This window comes from Saccostrea echinata, unplaced genomic scaffold (assembly GCF_033153115.1).
Source record: "Saccostrea echinata isolate AGI-Se365-2 ecotype Australia unplaced genomic scaffold, CSIRO_AGI_Sech_v1 ptg000056l, whole genome shotgun sequence".
In the NCBI taxonomy this organism is placed as follows: Eukaryota; Metazoa; Mollusca; class Bivalvia; order Ostreida; family Ostreidae; genus Saccostrea; species Saccostrea echinata.
In genome coordinates, this window is record NW_026889805.1 from 19,302,265 (window position 1) to 19,328,753 (window position 26,489).

Below are 26,489 nucleotides of genomic sequence, written 5' to 3' on the forward strand. Positions count from 1 at the left end.
GGGGCCTTCCAAACACAGCAAATTAAGAGTTGTTATCAAAGTCTCTTTTGGTTCCTGTCAATGAGATTACATGTATTTAATTTAGCTGTCCTTTTCATATTAATACAGATACAATGATTAGAGTTTTTGTTTCTCTTGTTTCATAACAACATCTTTGAAATATTGGATCCCTTGTGTTTAATAGATGAGGATAAATTCCATTGTTCCCTGAGTTAACTTTATAGATATTGATTGAGACCAAGTAAATCATTACAGGCAGATCTGAGAGAGCCATTATTTGATAAATGTATGGGATATAATGTTCTAATTATATATGCTGTTTGTATTTTATGTAGACTAATGCAGACAGTCCTATTACGCCTATAAGCTTTAAAGTCAAGGTAAAAATTTGCACATTCATTAACCAGATGATGTAAAGACTAATTCAAATGCAGTGTGATAAATGAATCTAACTACTCCAGGCAGACATAAAGCTGTGAATATAATGTAGACATTTAGCTTTGGTTAATCGATTAACATTACATACACTTCAGAGTTATGTAATTTCTTTGGAAATAAAGGGTGAAAATGCTCCATTGTCCAAAGAAATTGTTTCAAATTTTGTACAAAAACTGCTCAGTTAGAGACGCAAAAACTTGATGTCTCACATTAAAATGGATGGAGTTTTTTTTTTTTAAAAATGATGATGATTTTTTTTTTGTGCTGTTTAAGAACAGAATGAGTTGAAGGTTGTGGGGTTGAACACCATCATTTGTCGATCTCCACAATCATTATAAATATACATGTACTTGATTTAGGCAGTGTTCATTTAATTAAGACAAAATACTGATTTTACTGTAAACAGATTCAAAAGGGGATATTGTTTTCACCATTCAGATGACTTTTTATTTTTTAGTGTTTGTATTAAAAAACAAACACTAATATTTTTGGTGTTTGTATTTTCTTTATACCCATTTGCTAGTTCTAATTGTGTGGTCACTAATCAACAATATAAGCAGTGCCTTATTATGTATCTAGATACATAAGTTGAGAGTTATTTTTTTTTTATCTTTTTATTTAAGCACAACTTGATTTGTAGCATTCACCTTAATTTTAGAAAGAAATCTGTACAGTAGAATGTAATTGAATAAAATAAATTGTTAGAAAAGCAGCATCTGTTTTTTGGTGGCATATAGATTGTGTTTGGTTAGAATACTTGTATGACATTTTCTGTATTGTGTTTTGTAGGAACAGGGAGAACAGGAAGTGATAACGGCTACTAATGCTGTCCCCACCCAGGCTCCAAGACCCCTACCCCTCAAAGCCAATGTATCCCCAGATACTTCAATGGAGGCAGAAGGGGACAGGTCCCCAGATGATACAGAAGAAATTGCAATGCCCCCACCAATGCAACCATTTGATTCACATGTGAGTAATGTTGTGATTGAATATAAAACATTTAAAGCTTTTTATGTTGTTGACTTTGTGACAGCTGGTATTGCTACATATTTAATTCCTGCTGAAAGAAAGGTTTAAATGTGGAACAAAGATTATTTAAATAACAGACCTGCATTTTTTTGTCAACCTAGATACAGACAGATTTATTGATTTATCATGTCATTTGTTTTGATCTACTAAGTTATACTTAAGCACAGCATGTATTTTTGTAAACTTTGGTCCTTCCTGTTAAAGATATTTGCCCTATTGAGTAGTTTTTTTTTTACTTGTACAAAATAAATATATGAAATAGAAAAAAATCCACAGAATTGCTATCAGAAATCTTGGCAAAATCCTGCATTATATATGTACCATAGAATACCTAAAGTAGCATGCTTGTGGTAAAGCATTTTAGATGTACTTGTGGAAAGAAATATTTCAAGGAGACTTTTATGATTACCCTCTCAAAATAACTTGTCAAACTAGCCCATTCAGGATTTATATAGTAAATGCATGACATATAACTACTTTGAAAAGAAGTCTGGTAATTTTGCTAGAAAAAAAGAAATCCCATTTCATTTAAAACTACAGTGTCTTGAGTTTGTATATATGTAATAAATATGCTAGTTATCACAGCCCCTAACTCTCACAATTCAAAAGTTGTGTTAAATGGATGGTTTGGAGTATTCTTGAAAAGTATGTCAAAGGTTAAGTGAACTGTGAAACTGATGTTTTTTCCCCAAAATATAACAAGCTGTGCACATTCTAAATAGCACATACTTACCTTTCAAAGCTCAAAGAATATGTCTTTATGGGGATAATGGTTTATTTCAATAAATAGATCAAAGGTCAGGTTCAAAGGTGACAAGGTCAGTAACCTCGGTATCTTACAAAAGCTAATGTCCTAAGCAATACATGAACGAGATATCAAATATCTACCTCTAACAGCTCAAAATATTATGGTATGACAGATGGACAGACAGAGAGACAGACATTGGGCAAAGTGATCCTTAAGTGTTGCTCTACCCTGCAACACAATGAAGTAAAAGGACATGTTCTTTCATAATATTCTCTGCAAGAAAGTCTATTGGACATACTGGAAAAACAATCCCTGTCTATATCGTAGAGAAGAGGTGAAGGAAATTTTCCAGTTGTTTCACAAAGCATCTGTAGGTGTTCTGGTCAATACAACATTTCAAATTACATTGCCTAGAGTCTGCTATACCAGTATGTTAAAATAAACATAAGGACAAAAGATCATACATCATCGTTATTAATAAAGTTCTTCATTTTCTGGATGACATAGAAAAATCTTAATTTTCCTTATGCCATCCTTGTCTTCTCACACTGCATTCCAGTTTTAGCTCACCTGACCCAAAGGCTCAAGTGAGCTTTTCTGATCAAACATGTCTGCTGTCTGTTTTAGGGGTATCAAGGTTTTACATGGGGTTTATAGGAAAAAAAAAACTCCAGAACAGGAAGGCATGATTATGTGCCAGCATTCACAGATAGTGCAGTTGCAAGTTTGTTCAATTTGCTGCTCCCAGGGATAGGGTGGGGCCACAATCAAGGATAAAATTTTTGCATGGGAAAAGATAGTGAAAAGTCTTTGAAAATTTTCTTTGCATGGACAACAGGGCAATGAGTAGTCATGCAAATAGGTAAGCATCCTTGGGTAATGCAGATTCAAATTTGTACCAATCATTGCCTGAGGGGGTAGGGTGGGGCCACAATTGGTTAACAAAGTTTCACAAGTGAGTTTGTAGAGAAAAGTCAGTAAATTCTTCTATTCATGAACAGCTAGGGCATTATTAGTCATATTGATATGCATGCGTCGTCAAGTAGTGCAGAAATCATGGCCAGAGGGGGTAGGGTGGAGCCATAAGGAATGAAAGTGATACATAGGTAATTTTTTTTTAATCTTTAAACTCTTCTTAAGAACAGAAAGGACATAATTTGTCATATGGAAGCTCAGGTAGTGCAGATTAAGATTTCTTCAGTCTTGAAAACTGGGGGTATAGTGGGGCCACAATTAGGGATCAAAGCTTTACAAGAAAACATAGAGGAATTTAATGGGTAAACAAGAGTAGAAGGTCCATATTGTATTAATATGCAAATATTCTCAAGTTGTATGGTTACAAGTCTCTTTTTTCAAATCAGTGTCGTTTGGGTTAGCTAGGGTGAGACTAAAGTAAGGGATCAAATGTTACCTAATGCATGTACACATGAATGAAAACCTTTAGAATATCTTCTCCAGAACAGAAGGCCAGGTTAATCATATTGATTTTGAAGCATCTCAGTGTTATGTAGATTGATTCAATTTATAGCATGACCCTTTTTGGGGTCACAAAATGGGTTCAAAATTTTCATATGAATAAAAAAAAAATTCAGATCATTAATTTTCTTAAGAACAGCATGGCCAGTGTGATTCAGGTGATTGAGTGTTGTGTGGCCCATGGGTCTCTTTCTCTTTTTTTATTTAAACATAAAAGTCCCCTTAAACCACTAATTGATAGAAATAACAGAGAAACTGGAAGAGATCAAATATTGGTCAAGGTCATGTAGTTTACATTTAACTACTTTTCTTGTAAATATATTGGTACAAGGCGTCCTATATGGTGATGTTTTTATAGAGTTGAGCGTGAAATATTTGACACTTGCTTTGAGGTGAATGATTGATTTCAGCAATTTTAAAAACCCCTCTTTCATGAATAAAAAAAAAACAACCAAAAAGACTGACAAAGTTTTCAAGAAGAGGTTTGTTTTTACCTAGAATTGTTCCTTTTTTCTTACAGCCTTTGATTACAGAAGGGAACCCTGCTTCTATTGGACCAGCTTCAGCAGCTACCATGGAGAAAATGTTTAAAGATATGGTAAGTTATGTTTGACCTGTCTTCAATTGTAGACATTAGTATTCAGTAATTTAAAATAATATATACACTGAGAAAAATTAAAATCTCTTTTCAGTTGGTTCCAGTAATTTCTCAGAATTTTAGAGATCAAATGATAGGAATTTTATTTGAATTCCACTGTTATTATCCATTTTTCATTAGTATTGTTGTATTGCAACCCTTGTCCACATGCAAAATACTTTCAAAACTCATCCAGTGTGAAAGTTATTGTCATAAATTCCTAAGCATATATTCTGGAATGACTCCAATACTTTTGTCTTTATAGTTTCCTTTTTTCTAATTTTTTAAACATAAAATTTCAGCAGTAGAGAACAAAATATTTAGAGACAGGAAAGTTTCCACTTCATTTACTTGACCTTCATTTGACTTTCAAATGGCTGCTGATTATATGAGAGATGGGAGAGTCATATATACAGCCACTGAAAAATTATACTGAAATATTACACCGTGGTAAAGAACCCAAAAAATTCAAGCTCAGTGTTATTTTGAATCCCCACTTATGATGTTGACAAAGCAGACAGTCTTTCATCTGTTAGTTTTTGAAAACAAAGTATGCACATTCTCCCCTATTGATCAAGCCTAGTATCAGCTGAAGACACAATAGGCACATGCCTTCATTCTCTCCCTGCTTATGATAGGGGGATTTTATTAATCATCCTTCTAATATGTCTGATGGAATGCGAGGCAATTTGTTTATATAAACGTAGATGATGCACTATTTCTGACTGCACTGCTCTTCAATCAAAAAAAAAGAAGTATCTGTAGATTGTTGTCATTCATTCCATGCATTTTATGTACATGTGCTTTTGTACAGAATGTAAGTGCCTGATATCGTTCAATGTTGGCATATAGTGGAACTAAAGCTTTTCAAAATGAACATTAGGGGCTGAGAGTGAAAACAATTCTATGATACATTTCCAGGAATTTTTTATGAACTTTTCCTCTGTTGCAGTGTTCTACTTTTCAAATTGCTAATTAACCTAAACTGCAGGTATTCTATTTGTGTTAAGAAAACCAAAAGTAATTTTTTCCCTTCAGCTAGTATACCTTGATCATTACATTGTAGTCAAAGTAAACTCTGATATTGGGTGTTCAGTAAAAATTCTCTCCTAATGGATAAGTAGGAGTTGTTTGTACAACCCTCTTATGTAAGTCAGTTGATAGGTGTCTTCACATATCATTGGCAACTATCTTGGCTTGTCAACAAGGGCCAGTAAAACAGACATGCCAATCAAGTTATGTAGGTTTTCATGCAGATCAGGCTTAGCCCAGTGCTGTGACTTCATAGAGAATGCATATCTAACAAGTATTAAGTACCGGTACTAATGAATGATCCTTACACAGTCTTCTTATTGTCTAGAATAAGTCACTAGAGAGTGTTTTTTTAAGGGTGGGGGCTTATATGAGGGTTCTTGCAATCTTGCAATTAATGTTGATTTTCTCTTAAATTAGAGAGTAAGTAATGAAGCATTGCTTTCCAAGAAAAACATCTATTATGTCTATTCTTGATTCCTATTTGTGACTTGAGGCCAAACATATGTAAATGTTTTTCTTTATGGAATGATTCCATATTTTTTTTTTCTTTGAGAAGAAGAAGATGTTACTGCATAATGTACATTGTACAACATCCTGTGATAAAAAAAAGAACTAAGAAGTTAAAATCAGAGTTAAACTGTCCTACTTGTATTTATATCAGAACATGTCAGCCATTCTTTTGTTATAAACATATAATAGAGGAACATTCTACCTATTGGTTGTTTAATTAGTATATTATATGCTGCATCTACACATCCCTTACATACCAGACAACATGGCCAAAATATTCTGGGGGAGAAAACGCAAGACAACCTTTTTGCAAATACAAAAAGTATAATCCTTAGGGTCTTGTAAAGCATCATTTTTTTTTTACAATGTTTTGTTTGTGTTCTAGGATATCAACAATGGTGACAAAGAGGACACAGGAGGACAGGGATCCTCGGAATTAGGAGGAGGAGAAGGGGAGACCGAGTCCAATCAGGAGGCAGAGAAAGAAAAGAATGTCACGAAACGCAGGTGAGTGGAGGCTCTCAAGTATCAATCACTAAAGGATTGATCAGTGACATTCAGGTACAGAACTCTCAATCAACTGCAGTATTAATGAGGCATGTCAAACAGTGTTATACAGTGTTACTATAAATACAGCTGTGGAATTGTAGTAAACAAAATACTGTACACCATGCACATGCTACAAGCAGCTAGTATTTTTAAAGCTCAAAATATATTATATTAAGATTAACTATTTGTTGGAATTAGAGCATGTAATAAATTTTCTAACCATCATATGAGGCTGAAATTATGTAAATAAAATAGTAGCTTATTGAAGTATTAAGTACAACATGTTAAGGTTAATATTGATCATCAAACAACTGAAGTGTAGATTCATTTGCAGGAGTTGTCAGTCAAAAACCCAACTACTTGTAGGTTCTTTAGACACGGGGTAATCAAACACAGTGTTGATAAGATCTACTGATAACTTTACGTGGATGATTTTTATTGCAGGTTGTTAGCATTTTTGAACATTTTTTTTTATGTTGTTTCCTATAAAGTATTTAGTTTGAGGATGATACAGAGTATACCGTCTGACATTTGGTTGTATTTATTGCAAGTATTCTACATCCTTGTTTCATTTTAAGTTTTAATGAGCCTTCACATCCTAGACACATAGAAATTAATGCATCATGTGTTTTATGCCATGCAAATCTGAAGGCTTGAAAGTTTATCAGCCAGAAATGAGTCGCCCTAAACATCATTTAAACTAAAAGAAGTGCATCTGTATCTATTGAAATTTTTTTTATCTCCATTAATAGATGATATTTATTTCAAATATTTGCCTTCTGTATTGATTTGCCTTTTAGCAAGTTCCTCAATTTTTTTAAAAATAAAATTTAGTAGAAAATATAAACTAAAATCCACTAAAAAGACTTTCATAAGGAAGGGCACTATATAAGTACATTTCTCCTGCCTATAAATATTTTAATGCCAGGTTATAGGGGGAAATGGATGTTTACACTGAGTACTTTTATTGCCAGATCTCCCTGTAAGTTTACAGCTTAGATAGATAATAAAACATAGAGTGTAAATACACTGACAGAGATTGATATGTATTATGTAACCAAGAGAAAACATCCACAGACAGCTTTGACTAGATATAGTGTTAGATTTTTATTTTCATGGGTTTATCAGATATTTTGACAGAGATGAAATTGTTCAATCTTATTTAGAAGGGGAAATGTGTAATATTTTGAAAGTTGTTGAGTTATTTTTGTCCATTCAAATTAATATATATATATATTTTTTTTAATGAAATCATGTGTTCTTTAAGTTTGTTAACAACATTATTAAACAAAATGTTTGTCCTGGCTTTCTCACTGATCTTCAGTTTAAGGAAAACTTAGTACAATCCTGGAGATAGAGACAGTTGCAAATTTTTCTTAATGAGAAGTACAGAATAAAAACTTGTAAGTCCCAGTATATTTATTAATTGCTTTTTGCTTACAGATTTGTGATGCAGGAATTATTAGACACAGAAAATGACTATGTCAAAGACCTGGGTCTTGTTGTAGATGTGAGTATTTGAAAAAAAAATTATATACATACATCTTTTCCCTGTACAAGAAAAAAACTAATTATGAATACTCATACATATCAAAAATGTGTTGATTTGTGGTTTAGCACATGAAAGGTAATTTATATCAATGTTGATCTAGAAAATCCTGAATAGGAACATGCAAAAAAAATTGGAAATTTATTTTCTGGTAGTAAGTAGAAAAAAATTGCTAATTTCAAATTCAATTTTTTATATTTCAGGGTTATATGAAATACATGAAAGAAAATCCCATCCCTCCTGATATGGAGGGCAAAGACAAAATTGTGTTCGGAAATATTCACCAGATCTATGAATGGCACAAAGAGTAAGTTTCTTGACCCCTAAACCCCTTTCATCTTATATTGGAACAGTCAGGGCTGTCCCTAAGAATTGAAATAGCAGGGGACATAAAAAATAATAGAAGGGTTACAGAGTAACCGGGGGATTACATCATTATAGGCGGGGAAATTCCCCGGCCCCAGGGTCTAAGGGACAACCCTGAACAGTTCGAAAATACAAGAAAGGAGAAGTTTACCTTGATTGTCAAAATTTATAGACCTTTGAGTGAAAGAAAGAGCAAAATATTTTATATACGAAACTGTTAACAATAGCTGATAGGGACACACATATATACACAGGCATAAACAGTTCTTAGAAATAGGTATACATATTGTATTAAAACAGATTTGGAAAAGAAGGTTTTAAACTAATGATTTTTATTTTGTTTATTTTAGAACGTTTTGTAAGGAAGTGGAAAAGTGTGTTGATGATGCGCAAAAATTAGGAACACTTTTTACAAGATATGTAAGTAAAACAAAGTACATGTACTGCAAAGTCACGAATTTTCATGGGGGTTTAATTTTCAATGTTTTCAAGGTTTGAAGAGACCCATGAATTTATGTCGACCACAAAATAAATTCTTTATTCACGAAATGAAATTCCCACAAAATCCATATTTTTTCTTCAAACCTTGAAAATGTGACACCACAAAAATATGTGATTTACAGAGTATATGTCTGTAAGAAATTAGATTGACATTGACATTTCATTAACTGTATCTCAAGTTTTGTAATTTATAGCTGGTCAGCAACAAGACATGGAAGATAAAGATGTTATTTACAAATAAATTGTTTTCAGGAACGGCGTCTGCACATGTATGTAAAGTACTGTGAAAATAAACCCAAATCAGAGTTTATTGTGGCAGAATTTAATGACACATATTTTGAGGTATGTATTAAAAATGTATGTATGAAAAATTAAATATTTAAAAGAATTTTAGTCATTGCATAGTCAAACCTCGTTATCTCGAACTCAATGGGACCGAGAAAAAACTTCGAATAACCAAGGATTCGAGATGTCCAGGGTAAAATACTTAAAGAATAAGGGGTTGTGACTTCCAAATCACTTCAACATATCCATGGTATTCAAGACATCAGTGTTTGAGATGCAGAAGTTCAACTGTATGTTAACAGATAATTTGAAATTGATGAATTGTTGGATGAAAAGTAATTCCCCCCCCCCCCCCCATTTCTTTTTAAAATGTGTTTGAGATAAAACTGTTTGATTGATTTCAGGAGATCAGACAGAAGTTGAAACATCGTCTTCAGCTTTCAGATCTTCTTATCAAACCAGTCCAAAGAATTATGAAATACCAACTCTTGCTCAAGGTAAATTTCTTTTTTATGTCTGTGTGTGTGTGTTAGGGGGATGTTTTGTGGAGGGGGTTCAAGGATATTGAAATTCAGATACCGGTAACTGTAAATATTTTGACTAAATGTAAAAATATAAAAATATATAAAAAATTTTAAAAATATGTATAAAATGTTACACTTTCAAGGATTTTTGTACCCCCTCCCAAAAAAAAGTTTGGGGGGTATATAGGAATTACCTTGTCTCTCCCAGGAATGGACATTAACTTTTAGATTCACTTGCCCTTTGGGCAAGTGATCTCAAATGTTGACTTGTCTGAATGCAAAACTTGGTTGCCCAAAATTAGGGAAGAATATTTTTTATTACTGTAAATGTTATGGTAATTAAAAAATGTTACCAAATACAGTACTGTCAACTTGGCAAGTTGAGCTTCATGAAAAAATTTCGATGCTGCGTATGTACATAAATGTATACCTCTGTCCTTGTCAATTTGACCTGGTAACACACACTGCCATGCAGCATTAACCCTCTGTTTCCTTTTTTATGAAATTCATATTTTAAAAAAAACTATTTTCGGTAGGATCCTTTTGTGAGTCGTGATTTTCAAAGATAACTGTGAAACAACGCTAAAGGAAGATAGTTGCTACAAACATACATATCTTGATCAGGATATATTGTGTTACTTATATTCTGTGAGTGAATAAATAATATTATTTCCCAGTAAGAAGTTAACAAAGTTGGTAGATGTAGAGCATATTTACCATGAAAGAAAGGAGTAATGAACTCGATTTTAAATCGACGGTATAATCTAGAAATGCTACCAAGGAATTCCGAACGCAAATCAATGTCAGTCAAGTACCTGGTGAAATCAAGTGTTTAATTTATTGTTTTATTTATAAATTAATGTAAACTAAATAAATATGTACCTTTCTATAAGAAAAATTCACTTGCCCGATCGGACAAGTTTCATTTGCCCGAACTGAGAATTTACTTGTCCCGGGCAATCGGACAACCATTAATGTCGATCCCTGTATCAATCTGTCTATGCAATTTTGTCTGGGCTTTAACTTTGTAATAGAGAATTATCGGAAGCTTATTTTTGGTACAGAGATTGCTTATGACCTGAGGGGGTGTCATGACCTTGATCCAAGGTTATTCTGGCAAATTCAAGGCAGAAGTATAAAATTCTTGTCTGGCTACAACTTTGTAATGAAGAATTGAAAAAAAAAAACCGCCTACTTGGTACAAAGATTATTTATGACCTGATGGTGTAATAACTTGACCCAAGCTTATTATGGCAAATTCAATGTCACTGGTATGAAAAGTGTAAAACTCATGAGAGTTAGGTCTAGAATTTTCTAACAGAGAAACATAGGATGTCCATATGTCACTAAAAGATTACTTATGACCAGATGATGTGTCATTTTTATTAGCCAAGATATGTTTGGCAAGTTCAAGGTCACATTTACAAAATTTGAATGGGCACTTTAAAAAAAAAGGCAGAGGGAGGTATCATTTTGTGAGCTTGCTCATAGTACCTCTGGTTTGTACAGGATACATCATATTAATTGTTTATTTACTACATTTAAACTTATTAGGCTAATGATTATAGTAAATACCCTACCCTTTTCCAATAATCAAAATAATGTTCAAAATATTATAATTTTTGACAGTTCCTTTAGCTTTGTTTAACCATTTTGACAACTCTGATATTACAGGACATACTCAAATACACAGAGAGAGCTGGAGAATCAACAGATTCACTTAAAAAAGCTCTCCATGTGATGCATGTGATCCCTAAAGCTGCCAACGACATGATGCAAGTGGGAAGACTTCAGGGCTTTGATGTAAGCTCAGTCATTGTACAATAAAAATAGATGTGCTGTAAACATAAAAAATTATGCATGAGGGGTTACTTGTAAAAATAATATGTGGAGTACTAGCCTGTTACATCCAAAACTGTAATAAAGCACATAGGTTTTAGTTTGAAATGACCTTCATGTATAAGACACATTGTATCATATATAAAATAAACAACTAACTCACAAAAAATATTCCATGTTTATGGTACATATTATATAAAGGGATTATTTACTTGTATTTTTATATTTTTTAAGGAATTTAAAGGTGCATGCAATTTACAAAAAAGTTATTGTTTTTGTTTTTTGTTTGTTTGTTTGTTTTTTTTTTTTGTTTTTTTTTTTTTTTTGGTTAATACATTTTATGACAAAAATTTGAGTTTTATCTAGGATGGTTTAGTAAATGTAAATAATAAAAAATGTAACTATTCTTTATTTTTGCACTAATTAACTAAAAGGTACAATTTGCATTCCTTCACAGGCAATTTACATTGCTAACATATCTTATCAGTTCAAACAAATTCTTTCTTGTCCAAAAAATAAAGCTTTTTTTATTTTGAAGGTAAAGGTGAATTGATTTGTGAGAAGAGATGTTTATAATGTCAAGTGTCTGCATGCTTTCAGCAGAGTAAATGTGCTCCAGCTGTTTTAAATATATATAATAAATGAGGGGAAATAGAGAACTTGATACTAATTAAAATAAACAACATTGGTATGATAACTTAAAATTACCCACTTCCAACTTAATAGGAAAGTAATAGAAGTATCAAATAAAACCTTTTTCAAAGTTTTAATTTGGGCTAGAAGGATGTACATGTATGCTTAATACAATCTCAGACATTATGAACTTGAATGATAAATATATTTTGTTTGTAGGGAAGAATTACAGCTCAAGGGAAGCTACTCTTACAGGACACACTGATGGTAGCCGAGGTTGAAAAGAATAAAACAGACCACAAGTTCAAAGAACGACATGTGTTTTTGTTTGATCAGATCACAATATTTAGTGAAAAGATTGAAAGGAAAAAAGGAAATTTCTCTAATGCTAACTACATTTACAAAAACAGTATAAAGGTAAAGATAAAACTGATGATAATGTAGCATATATTTAAAGTACATGCATGTATTCATATAGAAAATATGTTAGATCAAATTTTTCCATGAGATTGTTAGCAGAAAAAAACTATGAAAATATTTGGTTTTGAATCAATGTAGCACAATTAATGCTCATTTATTTTTAAAATTGTGCCTTGTACATTTAATATTTATAATTTTCAAAACTTAAAAGGCAGTTCAAAATTTCACTTCAGACAAACCAGATGATGATGGAGCCTAATATACCTGATGAACCCCTTCGGTTCATGCTGACAGACCGGTCCCCTGGTTCTGATGCTAAATACCTCATTCAATGTCCTAATGAAGAAGTCAAAAACAACTGGGTCTCTAGTCTCAAGTCCATATTAGATATGCAGGGCTTCTTCACTATGGGTAATACTACTTGTCATAAAGGCGAAATCATTTTAATGTCATATTATTTAATGGTCATTATAATATATTGAGAATTCATCTGTCGATCATTAAAAACTTGAAATTTCATTTTTACCCTTTAATTATTTTGCAGCTATTACTAATCCCACAAAAATGCAGTCAACAGATTTGTAAGTACACATGTACTAAAGTTTTATAGTTTTACATCTGAGTGTTTAAGATCAGTTCTCTGTAAAAATCAATCAGACAAAAAGGGGGGGGGGGGGTTGCATGTTTCCAGTTACTCTTGTTCTACAGTTTGTATTACATGTAAGTGTTGAAAGAAAATATGTAAGTTAGTCTCAGTATTAGTTTCTCCATCATCATGGAAACTTTATGATGCATTTTCCACCACAACTGACATTTATGACCATAATTTTGTACATGTTAACATATTTTTATGGCATCGAGCAGAACTCAAACATCATATAGCTAGGAAAATCGCAACCAAAGGTGTCAGTAGATACATTTACTATATACGAAAAGAAAAGATAGCAACATATCAATTTCTTTGAAAATTCTCACAATAAATGATAACTTGAAAAAAAAATTGCTTCAATTATTTCTACAAATAATTCTATTAAAAAAACACAGATATTTTGTTTATTTTCAAACAAGAAAAACGTGATTGTTGTTGTGGATGAATTTCTGTAGATTGTGGTGCTTGGAGTGACATGAATAACATTTCGGAAAGATAACATGGTAAAAGAAACAATTTCCACCAGGGGTAAAATAATCAAGATTACATAAATATGGATACTAGAAGACTAAAAACATTGAATTTCAAGATTTCAGCCTTCCTTTTTGCAATTTTATAACAATTTTATCATGAAAAACCAAAGTTATTGACCTCTATTAGTGTATTACTCCATTTCATAGTATATCATATACCATATGCCCGATCGTACTCATAACAGAGTCATAGTTAGGATGCAGTCACTAATACAATGCTTAAACAGACAACTAGAATAATATAATATAAATTCATGAAATCCTGTATAGTTTTTCAACTGACTGAAAAGAGTAGAGTTCATGTTTAATGGTGTGTAGTCAATTTGTACTGTAATCTTTTCGGACCATGGAATAAGAGGCCCTAAACTAAAGTTAAAATTTTATATCAAATTCAAAATAAAATTTTAAATTGTTTTTCATGTTCAATGCCATTGAAGCCTTTCAGGCTTTTGAATATATATCTTACATGTATGAACAGAGAAATGGAATATTACATGTAATCATACTTAAAAGAACAACTAAAGTGTAATAGAAAAGGCATCTAAAGTATTTGCAAACTTTAATTGAGACCAACAAGAATTTCATGGTGCCATATAGAAAACACACTGTCCCACCACATGAGTATGACAAGGGTTTGTGGGTTTGTCCTCTTCATCTTCCATCTCTCTATCCTGTCTTGTCACTCCCTCAAACTTTTCATTTATTTAGCTCAGTTTCAAAGAAACTATTCAACAACAACAAAATTCCCCCACAATTCATTCTCTGATATAACATAATTGGAGAGAGCAATTGAACTCTGTCATGATTTGTTTTGATTTTCTTACCTTCATCTTCCATATGACATTGACCTCCCTAGTCTTTTTGTGTTTACTATAATTTCAAAGACTCCTCCATACATTGTACTTCATTGGGATTTTTAATAGAAATTATGTACTGGTAAATTCATTAAATTCACAGATCAAAAGGCCTAAAGGTAAAGATTTTGTTTATTGAACTTTCTTTAATCATATCTTGTATAAAATGCATACCTACATGTTTAATCATATCTAAATCAGTTTATGTATTTAAATCAAATATGACTGTTTTTTGGGAGATTTTTTTTGTTTGTTTTCTTGAGGATAGAGAATTCTTTCAAATATCAGAGTATCTAAGATTCAGAAGTATTTAACCACATGTGTTCATGTCTTTTGTCATACCTATATATACCTTACTTTTAAATATACCTCTTCATCAGGAAATTTTGCACGTGTATTTTTTCATATGCTATGCTGCAGTGATATCTTGCAATTGTTCTAGTTCAAGAAAATATTTTGCAGAGTATTAATTCATTGATAAAAATAAAGCATTATGTCAATGAAAATAGATCAGATTATTGATATTGATGAGGTCTATACTGCCATTTAGCTACTAGAGAAGGAAATATGAACAATAAAATCATGTCACCATGGTTAAAGATCAACATGTGAAAATTCTTTCAAAGTGTTAGCACATAAACTCTGATCATTTTTTTCTAGGACTTGAACATATTAAAACACTTCCTCCTATAAATCAAACTAAAAGTATCATCTTCAAATATGAATAATGTAGATATTTTCTTATCACTACTGAAAGTTGCTACATGAAGTGTTATACAGAATATGTTATCTTCAGAAGTGTAAACCTGTACCAAGTTATATTGAATCATGCCAAACTATAAAGTTAAGTAACAGTGCAGATTTTCTCCAGATTATTATATAAATTCATGCCAGTAGAGCCACAGTCTCATCAGAGACTTCTGTTTCCATTGTGTGTCCCTCATTTCATATGGAATTATATCCCATAGATATTTTAAAGAGTTCTTCAAAAGGAGTTAATTTCCAAAAAGACATTATTATGTTCCCCAAACGAAGTTTGGGAACATATTGTTTTTACTCTGTTTCTTATTATTATTATTATTATTAGGGTCTTCCGAGCTTCCTTCGGAAGACCCTTCTGTTATTCTACTGTTTCTTATTATTATTTTATTTTTTTTTCCCGCCGATTTTCAGCAGGCGATTTCTCGGAGACCTTTTGTCCGATTGCTATGAAACTTTTACAGTAGATACAATGTAATATTGCCTAAAAACGGTTTTTTCAAATTTTTTATATATACCTCCGTTCATGAGTTATTGCCCTTTAATCGATATTTGGAGGGTCTCTTGTCCAGTAGAAATCTCAATAACGACACATGATATTTGCATGATAATTTGAGAACTTGTAACTAATACATTGCAGATGAGCAGAACATTAAAATTGTAGGCTAATTATTTTAAATTCGGAAGCTATGTGACGGCAAGTTTTAAGAATTATTTTTCCATGAAATTTTGCTGCTTTTTGTTTAATAACTTTTAAACTGATAAAAATTTGGTAAGACATATAGAATAAAAGTTGTGTGTAATTACGAGAGCTTTCAGATAACATCAAGAAAAAGGGGCTGGCCCCTATATTCAGGGGACAGCAGGTCATAAAAGTATTTTTTGGATAGCTAAAAATATTAAAATATTATGAAAAAGTTTGAATGACATAATTTCTAACATATTAAATCTTGTCATGTGGTATAAAGAGAAACAAGCTCCGTGCTATATTTTATTCTATTTCATATAATGATTATTCGAGAATCGTACAGGAACAAGTTGTCTACAAACCAGCCACGCCTTTTAGGCATCGTAACACATGCTTGTACGGTTTTAGATAGTTGTTGTGTTTTAAATAAATTGTTTTGATTCGATTTCTCTGTTTTCTATTATTTAAATTATTTATAAATGCAAGTTATTTACACAAGTAAAGGTAAATCAACATTTACTAATGCATCCGTATAGAAAAAGTCTTAATCGGGGCCTCTTGTTTGTAACCTGGATGTAAACAACATGAGCGGCATTGTGGGAAGAAGACACTAAAGACCCGATATACGAAAAACGTGATTTGATCTGATGCTTTGTTGGTAGTAAAGCATAATGTTTCATAATCAATAATTTTTTTTAAAATAAATCATGTATAACACTCAATCTGATTATTTTATTTTTTGAAAAATCATCAGGTCGAATATCAGGTCTTTAGTATATCAAGTCTTTAGTACGTCCCCGGAAGTAGCCATGCAAGTCGGAATTGCAGACAGAAATGTGAAGTTGACAGTTGTACATTTTCTTAACGTGCGAGCCGTATGTAGACATGCACATTTAATCCACATCTACGAAGCACATAAAATCCTTGGTTGCGTACAGGGAGCATTAGTTTTAAAGGGATATATATATTCTTGCGCAAATTGTTTACGAGGAAATTCTGACGAGCACATTAACAACGATGAACAGTCTTGTGTCGGAGTTTTCTGTGATAAATGTAGCGAGTGATGAAAGAGTTCACGGTGACATTTTGATATAAGATTGGCGTGGACCTTGGAAATGAAGGTTAGAATTTTTCTTATCTAAAATTTAACAGCTGCTTACAGCACTGATGTTTACATGTATATGCCAGCAAATGTATAAATGTACGCACAAACACTGATGTTTGTTATCTATTTCATGGTTCAGTCTCTCTCTGTTAGCCCTGACATGACATTGTCGAATCCCCATTGCTTTACCTTTTATTTAAATGCACGAGAGCATGTAATTTCACCAAGACTTATTTTTTTGATTGAAACAAAAAAATGCAAAAATTCAACAATACACTATCTAACATACTACATGTATAAACATGATAATTATTGTTATATATTCTTCCAATGAGAATCAAGCCCAGGCCTCCTGATTACAAAATGAATGCCCTACAACTAAGCTACCATTACAGATAATGAACTAGCTTAATTACCATGTAAAACATTGTTTAGTAAAAAATTAGTTCTTGAAATTAGAAAATAGAATTTTTTCATGATTGGGGTATGTAAACTTAGAGTGGTATTTGGGTTATACAGAAAACACGCTTACTGCGGACAGACTTAAATAAGGAATTGAAGCGTATAGTGAAGTGATTTTCATTCCCTGTGGTTTTAAAACATACTGAAAACTAAACTGAAAAATGAATACATTTATAATGAATCAAAATTATTTGTCCCTGGCACTTATAAGCATGTTTTACTGTAAAGACAAAATAATGGGGATTTGTTTTCACAGTGGCTGTATATTGTGAATAATTTAATTAGTCGATTGCAACTCTTCAGCTTTAAACTAATCTCGTTCAAGCAGATGCTTGTCTGTCTCCGTAAACGCCAACGAGCAGGAGTTTATGGAGACAGTCGAGCATCTGCTTGAATGAGACTAGTTTTACACATGCTATCTTCATGATCTAAGTGGTAATTTTTAAAAAAAAAAATATGTATACTGGTATATTATTTGAAAAGTACATATTATACAAAAAATACCGACTAACCGGTTATGAAAATCATAACCCGTCATCCCATACTAAACCGGTTACTATATTTCTGACTGATTAGATGGTTACCCAGTTGTCCATTGCCATCCCTAATAAATTTTTTACATGTATAAGTTATGTGCATTTCCTTTGTGAAATCATGAAAAAAAACTTCTAATTAATCCCCATATATTTATTATATTTTTTTATTACATCCTCAAAATTGACTGCATGTAAACATCTATTTAATAGAGTACTTTTTACAAATAATACACGGAAAATGTGACAGTATCTTTGAACTCTGTTTGATGGTTTCATTAGGGATGTTAATGAATGTTCGAGTACTCGACTATCATTCAATCATATTGACTATCGACTAAAATTTGTTAAGTCGGTTGTTCGTTTAAAATTTGCTACTCTTAAATTCAATGTTAAAAAAAATTGGATCTGCTCAGTTCATTTATTAAGGTATCAGTGTTCAAACTCAGGGAAAGGCTTAACCAGTCTTTGTTAATTGTTCAAAGGAATTTTGTTGTTCGACAAACATGCATTGGCATACTTTAAAAGATGTCGGATCCAAATTGTAAAGTTTCAACCTGCAATTTCATAAGATCTCATATAATGCAACTACCAATTGATGAAGAATAATAAAACTTTATAAATACATGTAAATTGGGGAATGGTTATGAGCATAATTCAAAGGTGTTTCTTTCTGATATTAATATCAATCATTTTTAAATTGTATTGATTGATTACAAAAATCTCATAATTAAAATTTTGTTTTTATAAGAGTTACACTTTAATTGTTTAACAATCACGGGTCACTGACAAGCGAATTCAAATGGCTTCAGGTAAGAAATCAATAACAGGTACATGTACTAGCAGCAGGAAAAGAAAGGATAAATGCGAGCGTTTGATGTTCTGTATATAGATAAAATGTGCAGTCAGTGATTTTTTTAGGGCTGATTTGGGGCCGAAATTCGGCCCCAGTCCCAAATGAAAATATGCCTGTATTTTCCCAAAATGTAATGGAAGTTTTCCCAAAGAAAAACTTACAAAATATGTGATCAAATTCAGTTTGTTTATTGCATGTTTTTCAGTGAAGTTCAAGCAGGTTTTGTTGTTCAGCCATGTTGGGTGGCAGGGGATAGTTTCGTACTAAAGACCCGGTCAAAGTTCTTAAAAAACTGAGATATCCCCTGATTGATGTGATATTTTATGTAGAAAAATGATTAGAATAATTATGGGACACATTTGCAGTGTAGCAGAGTGCTTTGCTGAAAAAAGTGATGTGCAACATGTAGGTGTCACTATGACGCTTATCATGTACAGAGTTGTAAATGCGAAACTAAGACACGTGATCAGTTGAAGAGGAAATTAAGCTGAAAAGCAGTATGTAGGCCTTAGAAGAAGATGTGTATCTCAGAGGGAAGGTGAATGGCCCCATATCAATTGGTGAATTTTCATTAGGACATGCATTGATTTAGAGACTACTGGGTGTTTTATCCTGCTCGCTCGGGCCTGGGGGTGGGTTGTATGGGTGCGACTGAGGCCCAAATCTTGGAAAAACAAGCCAAAATTTGGGGAGTCCCCAGGTGCACTTTTGGTACATGTGCACTCTAATGGGCAAATTACATGTAATTTGTTGACATAATTTGTGAGCCATGAGCATATGAAGTGTAATTAATTAGCCCCTGGAAAACTGTACCCATGTACATGTTTTTATGGATCGCATGTATATGTGTACCCCCTCGGCACATGTTTGGCATTAAAAAAAACTATCCTCTGACACCTTCAAGAAAACACCAATTTTCAGAAATATGTAGTTTAGTCTCTAAATAAGTTTATTGATGTATACCATTTTCAAAACTCACCATATTTTTTTATTTGACTCTTATTCATTTAGGTAGAGAGACCTAAACAAACACAAGGGGGGTAAACCTTTCCCAGTACACATTTTCAAAGAGTTTGAAGCATCAGCATAACAAATCTTAACAGAGTAAGGCAATTTTTTTCTGAGAAAAATTTATTTGTTTTAAAATAATACTTTGGGCACTGTCACATATATTTTATCAAATTTTGCTGCAATTACTTAGTATTAATTAAAATTAAAGGGGCTTAATTATTGCGATATCACTGAAATTACATAAACTTACTCTATTTTACATGTATTTCACTAAATATCATTATTTTGAAAGAAAAGAATGAGTCTCACTCAGTATGCAAAAGTATCAGTTCACAGAACCACATCTATTCAAAGATTGTTGTGCTTTAATTTTTTTTCAAATTAGACCCATTTTACTATTGATGATTACATAAAAAAAATACCCCCCTCCCCTTCATTTCATTGATTGCACTTTCTAAATATGGAAAGTTGTTTAAATTGAAAAGCAAACTTTGAAAGTTAAAGGTGGCAGGGGATAGTTCGTACTAAAGACCCGGTCAAATTTCTTAAAAAACTGAGATATCCCCTGTTTGATGTGATATTTTATGTAGAAAAATGATTAGAATAATTATGGGACACATTTGCAGTGAAGCAGAGTGCTTGCTGAAAAAAGTGATGTGCAACATGTAGGTGTCACTGTGACGCTTATCATATACAGAGTTGTAAATGCAAAACTAAGACACGTGATCAGTTGAAGAGGAAATTCAGCTGAAAAGCAGTAGGCCTTAGAAGAAGGTGTGTATCTCAGAGGGAAGGTGAATGGCCCCATATCAATTGGTGAATTTTCATTAGGACATGCATTGATTTAGAGACTACTGGGTGTTTTATCCTGCTCGCTCGGGCCTGGGGGTGGGTTGTATGGGTGTGACTGAGGCCCAAATCTTGGAAAAACAAGCCAAAATTTGGGGAGTCCCCAGGTGCATTTTTGGTACATGTGCACTCTAATGGGCAGATTACATGTAATTTGTTGACATAATTTGTGAGCCATGAGCATATGAAGTGTAATTAATTAGCCCCTGGAAAACTGTCCCCATGTACATGTTTTTATGGATCGCATGTATATGTGTACCCCCTCAGCACATGTTTGGCATTAAAAAAAACTATCCTCTGCCACCTTGGATTTCTTCATAATTAGGTAATTCATACCACTATTGTTCTTGATGCAAGTAATTAGATAATCCATACCAAGAATAGTCTTGATTAGTTATAACAATTGTTTGTTAAAGTAATACAAAGACAAAAACAAAGCTTTTGACAATGCTTTTTAAGTGATTGGGCTTTCTGGGAGATTCCCAATTTAGCGTAATTGATGCTGAAATTCCCAATTCTGAGGGCCCCAGCCCCTAGTCCCAAAGTACTGAAAAAAAACACTGGCAGTAAATATTATATTTGAAATCAAATACATTTGATACATATATTTATTACTACGTAAATGTTAATGATTCAATAATTTGTTGTATAATGGTTATAACGTAGTTTAAATATTGTACAGGCTAGTACTCTCTTAAAGACAAAAAGGAAAATGACATGAAAAATTAATTTAAAGAACTACGCACGCTAATTCTTGATTCCCGCCTACATTTTACACCCATTTAATTCAATACTGATGGCAATTTGGCCGTAAAATCTTTGTTGAATGCAAAGAACAGTTCAATGCCAATTGACTAATAATTTTATTACTAGTGTGAAATAGTTAATTACCCCTAATTCCAGCTCTTTAGATAAGGGGGGTAGACGATATTTTTCATTGAAATCGGGCTTTAAAGCATCACCACATTTTAAAATATTCTTGGATATGAATAAATGGTCCTTAAATCTTTTCTTATGTTTTACTCATATAAAATTAAACATATATTATTAATAAAATACAATGAATTACTAGTAAACCCCTTTGAAACTGGTGAAAAAATAAGCATTTTTGCAGTTTTTGTCTGTAAACATATGTTCCCCCACCCCCCGTGAAATACAAAAAGCTTCGGTATGAATATGTGAAATACCGATTTATATTACCTGTAAAAAGGAATTTTTGTTTAACGGGGGGGAAAGATGTTTTAAAAAGGTTTTCCGTTTTCCATTGATTTCTATGGTGAAAAACACGTTTTACCAAAATTATATAGTTATCTCTCTTTGTTTTCCCAAAGAAGTAATGTTTTATGAAAATTCATATAGATATCTATGTAGATATGAAAAATCATGTAAATGTGTTAACTTTTGAAAATTGACTTGGAGGTAGGCAGGAGAACAATACTATTGTTCGCAGTTCTTTCAACGAGTACTCGACTTTCATTTGACTAAAGCCTCTGACTGTTCGACTTAGCTGTCCCAGTAAAATTAACATTGCTATTTATCATTTATAAGCTGTACAGTTTTTTTTTTAATTTTAAATGAGAAATTTCAATTTCTTTTGGATAGGTGTGACTGCCATCTGATAACTGAAATTTGATACCAAGCATGACCATATTTGCCAGAAGAGCATCTGTTTGGAGATGACAAAGAATAAGCAGCATAGTGAAATTTAAACAGTCGCACAAGGATAAAAGTCCTTCCATCTAGGATTATGGACACATCAGGCCTTAATACATTAAGAACTTGTAATATATGTATTTTTACAAAATAATTTAGAGAGAACTGCTATTTTGGCATATACAACAAGTGTTAACATATGTGCATATTTCAAATGACTTCAGTGCTAAGGGCATATACATGAAAGAGGATTGTTAGAAAAGTTTGCGGACACATTGATTTACAGAAAATTTACTGTGCACTTTGAAAAATGACATTTATCTGATTAAATTCTTATATTTTGTTTATCTGTTTATTAGTATGTAAAAAATCAGGTCCATTTACTAAAATTTTAAAAATATACGACTTTTACTGTGGTCAAAGAATTCACGGAGCAAGCATTTGATGGTTTTTGATGTTAGGTGATGTGACAACGCAGGTGAGTTAAGGCTAGGTATAGGCATTTCTATGCAAATAATCTAACTAAAATGCCTAAAAACTATATCTATTATACAGAGAAGATTAAAACTTATTGTCTAATACATACTTGGTACCCACGACATGAGATAGCAAGTACACATTATGACGTCATATTATGACGTCATTGTTCTTTACTACACAGGATTATAAAGAATATCAACAAAAATGCTTCGGCGCAAGGGCATGCTCTATTTTATTTCACTGAAACAAGGTGTATTTAGAAGCAAAATATTCCAAAAATTGCTGGTATTGCTGCACAAATATCAACAGCTCAGCTGTATAATTTTTATTTGTAAAGTTTTAAGTTGAATAAGGGTAAAAATGTATAGTCCGGTATAAGTTTCCTCAAATTCCGATCAAATGAGAACATGCCTAGGATTTGTGCAGCAGTTTTATTAATCTATAGAATATTCTTCTTAGCATTGTACAATTTTTATATAAAAATAAATAGGGTAATCCCTTGCGCCGAAGCTGTTTTGTTGATGTGTTTTATTACCTCCAGTAGGTAGGATCTGTGACGTCATAATATGACGTCATAATGTGTACTGGCTATAACATATCATGGGTACTAAGTATGCATAAGAGAATAAATCAAGACTTTCCTTGAATAAAAAATATACCTCTTCTGCGTTTTCATTAGCTCATTTGCATAGAAACGCCTACATCTAGCCTTAACTCACATGCGAACCTGATTCCAAACCTGATGAGCTTTTCACAGCTATAAATACCTTTCAGTTCTATTATTTACATGTCTTTTCCCTACTTTAAAATTGAATAACTCTAGCAAGTCATGTTACTTTTTTATTGTTTGGTATCAAATATTAGTGAGATCTTAAAATCTATGTCTACACAGTAAAGCAATAGGTATGGAAACAATACAAAATCCATAGGTGCAACATCCATGCGATAAGCGGTGTACTGGGATATCACATGGACTGGGTCATCAAAAATGTTAATCCTTCCATTAACAAAGCTACTACTATTTGAACACTTTTGTCCTAGAAGTCCCTGAAGCATCTTAAAACATTTTAGTCTCTTTTGGGTATTTTCCTGTCTGAAGAAATATTTTTTTAATAGCTCGGTGCTCTCCAAGACTTTCAATGACATTGCAATTCTCAACTTTGTGTTTTTGCATTGATCATCTATAATTAGCGATGAAACAGTCATAACCCCTCTAATTTAATTCAAAATTTTGCAACATACCCTAACTTGAATATTGTAGTGACATGTAAAATATCATTAATTTTTTTTGCACTACAACAGTGCAATTTTTTATATCAAGAAATTGGTCTTATTTCAATATAACTTTGATTACAAATAGACAACTCTAAGATGCATAATTCTTTTTATCTTTTTAGCTCTTGTGAGCCAAAGGCTCAAAGAGCTAATGCTATGGCCATTTGTGCGGTGTACGTAAACTTTTTAGCTCACCTGAGCTGAAAGCTTAAGTGAGCTTTTCTGATCACCAGTTGTTTGTCGTCTGTCCGTCTGTCTGTAAACTTTTCATATTTTCATCTTCTTCTCAAGAACCGAGCCAAATTTACCCAAAGTTGGAACACAGCATCCTTGGGTGAAGGGGAAATTAAATTGTTAAAATGAAGGACCAACCCCCTTTACAAGGGGAGATAATCAAGAGAAGACAAAAATAGGGTGGGGTCATTAAAAAATCTTCTTCTCAAGAACCACAGGGCCAGAAAAGCTGAAACTTATTTGGAACCATCATGGGGTAGTGTAGATTCTAAATTGTACAAATCATGGCCCCCGGGGGTAGGGCGGGGCCACAATAGGGAATCAAAGTTTTACATTGAAATATATAGGCAAAATCTTTAAAAATCTTCTTCTCAAGAACCACTGGGCCAGAGAAGCTGAAATTTATGTGGAAGCATCATGGGGTAGTGTAGATTCTAAATTGTTCAAATCATGGCCCCCGGGGGTAGGGCGGGGCCACAATAGGGAATCAAAGTTTTACATTGAAATATATAGGCAAAATCTTTAAAAATCTTCTCAAGAACCACTGGGCCAGAGAAGCTGAAACTTATGTGGAAGCATCCTGGGGTAGTGTAGATTCTAAATTGTTCAAATCATGGCCCCAGGGGCAGAGCGGGGCCACAATAGGGAATCTAAGTTTAAAATATAGGCAAAATCTTCAAAAATCTTCTTCTCAAGAACCACTGGGCCAGAAAAACTGAAATATATGTGGAGTCATCCTGGGGTAGTGTAGATTCTAATTTGTTCAAATCATGGCCCCGGGGGTAGGGTGGGGCCACAGTAAGTATTACAAGGGAGGGTGGGTCTGGCGAAGAACAGCAGGGCCAAAGTAACTCAAGAGCTCGACGTCATAAAAAGAGGTTATGTTAAAATTTTCCACAAGTGACACAGTGTCTTACTGAAATCATCCCTGTGCATTTCTTGTAAGAGTATTTTTCTACTTACTGATTGTCAAACAATGGATATCCTCAATCAGTAACACATTTGGATTACTTACTATGTAGTTATGCTGTGTAAATGATTTGTCAAGCAAATATTATGACAGTGATGTAGCAAAACACTGATGATTCTGTAGTGTGGCACGTGTTACTAACATGATTGCATCAAAGATGTTAGATGAATAGAAAAGTCTAGAAATTAAAAATCAAAAGTCAAAGTTCAAGAAATGAGGGTCTGGGAGTATTAGTGTTTTGGATACAATTTCAAGAGTACTGTTGGAGAGAGTACAGTTGAATTATATATCCTCATGCTCACTCCAGATTCAGAGTTCCGGAGATGACGTCTCGATATTTGGGTCAAAGAAGAAAGAGAATGTTAGCAAAGTTGACAATCTAAACAGAAACATGTAACCTTTAGGTGGAAATTAAACAAATATTTATCCATTTATTACGATGTCAACTTACAAGCTAATCGCTAAGAAGGAAGACCCACTCGTTGCTTTGCAACGAGCTTTGCTCTAGTTAAGGTCTTTCGTCTCCACGGAAGACCTTATAGTGATTCTATTGTTTCTTATTATTATTATTATTATTATTCTTTTTTTTTTAGACAAAATTTTGTGCACGCGATTTCTCGAAAACTATTCAATGAATTTCCTTGAAATTTTCAGGGATAAAAGGTCTTTATATGAATTTTATATAAAATTCCGTTTTTTGGTAAATTCGGTTCCAGTGCCAAGTTATGGACAATTTCCTGATTTAAAAATGAAATTTTGTCCTTGAGTGTTCTCAAGAATGGCTTAAGATATTAACTGGAGACTTGTTAGAGATGATAGAACATGATTTCTAGATTGGAGAGGGCACCTTTTCGTTCGTCGTCGGCACTTCCGGTCGCTTACGGAAGTGATCAAAGAAATCGTTAAATTTCAACTTTCCTTTTTTAAATCAATTCTTACATCACATTATTGCATCTCTTTTGTAGTTTTGAAATATGTTGGTCCCACCGGAAACAGAAACGTCAACTTCCGGTTATAAGAGAAAAACTACATAATTTGA

At 32.8% G+C, this 26,489-nt stretch overlaps 1 protein-coding gene across 1 annotated transcript in view; it reads left to right on the forward strand.

The window, feature by feature from the left end:
* LOC133172995 (kalirin-like) overlaps positions 1-26,489 on the forward strand; it is a 148,302-nt gene that overhangs the window by 104,452 nt on the left and 17,361 nt on the right. The window contains exons 41-52 of the mRNA XM_061307863.1: positions 1,228-1,407; positions 4,212-4,289; positions 6,259-6,380; positions 7,866-7,932; positions 8,175-8,278; positions 8,688-8,757; positions 9,091-9,180; positions 9,528-9,620; positions 11,322-11,450; positions 12,339-12,536; positions 12,773-12,950; positions 13,084-13,120. Of these exons, the coding sequence (XP_061163847.1) occupies positions 1,228-1,407; positions 4,212-4,289; positions 6,259-6,380; positions 7,866-7,932; positions 8,175-8,278; positions 8,688-8,757; positions 9,091-9,180; positions 9,528-9,620; positions 11,322-11,450; positions 12,339-12,536; positions 12,773-12,950; positions 13,084-13,120 (1,346 nt within the window). The remainder of the gene's footprint in view (positions 1-1,227; positions 1,408-4,211; positions 4,290-6,258; positions 6,381-7,865; positions 7,933-8,174; positions 8,279-8,687; positions 8,758-9,090; positions 9,181-9,527; positions 9,621-11,321; positions 11,451-12,338; positions 12,537-12,772; positions 12,951-13,083; positions 13,121-26,489) is intronic.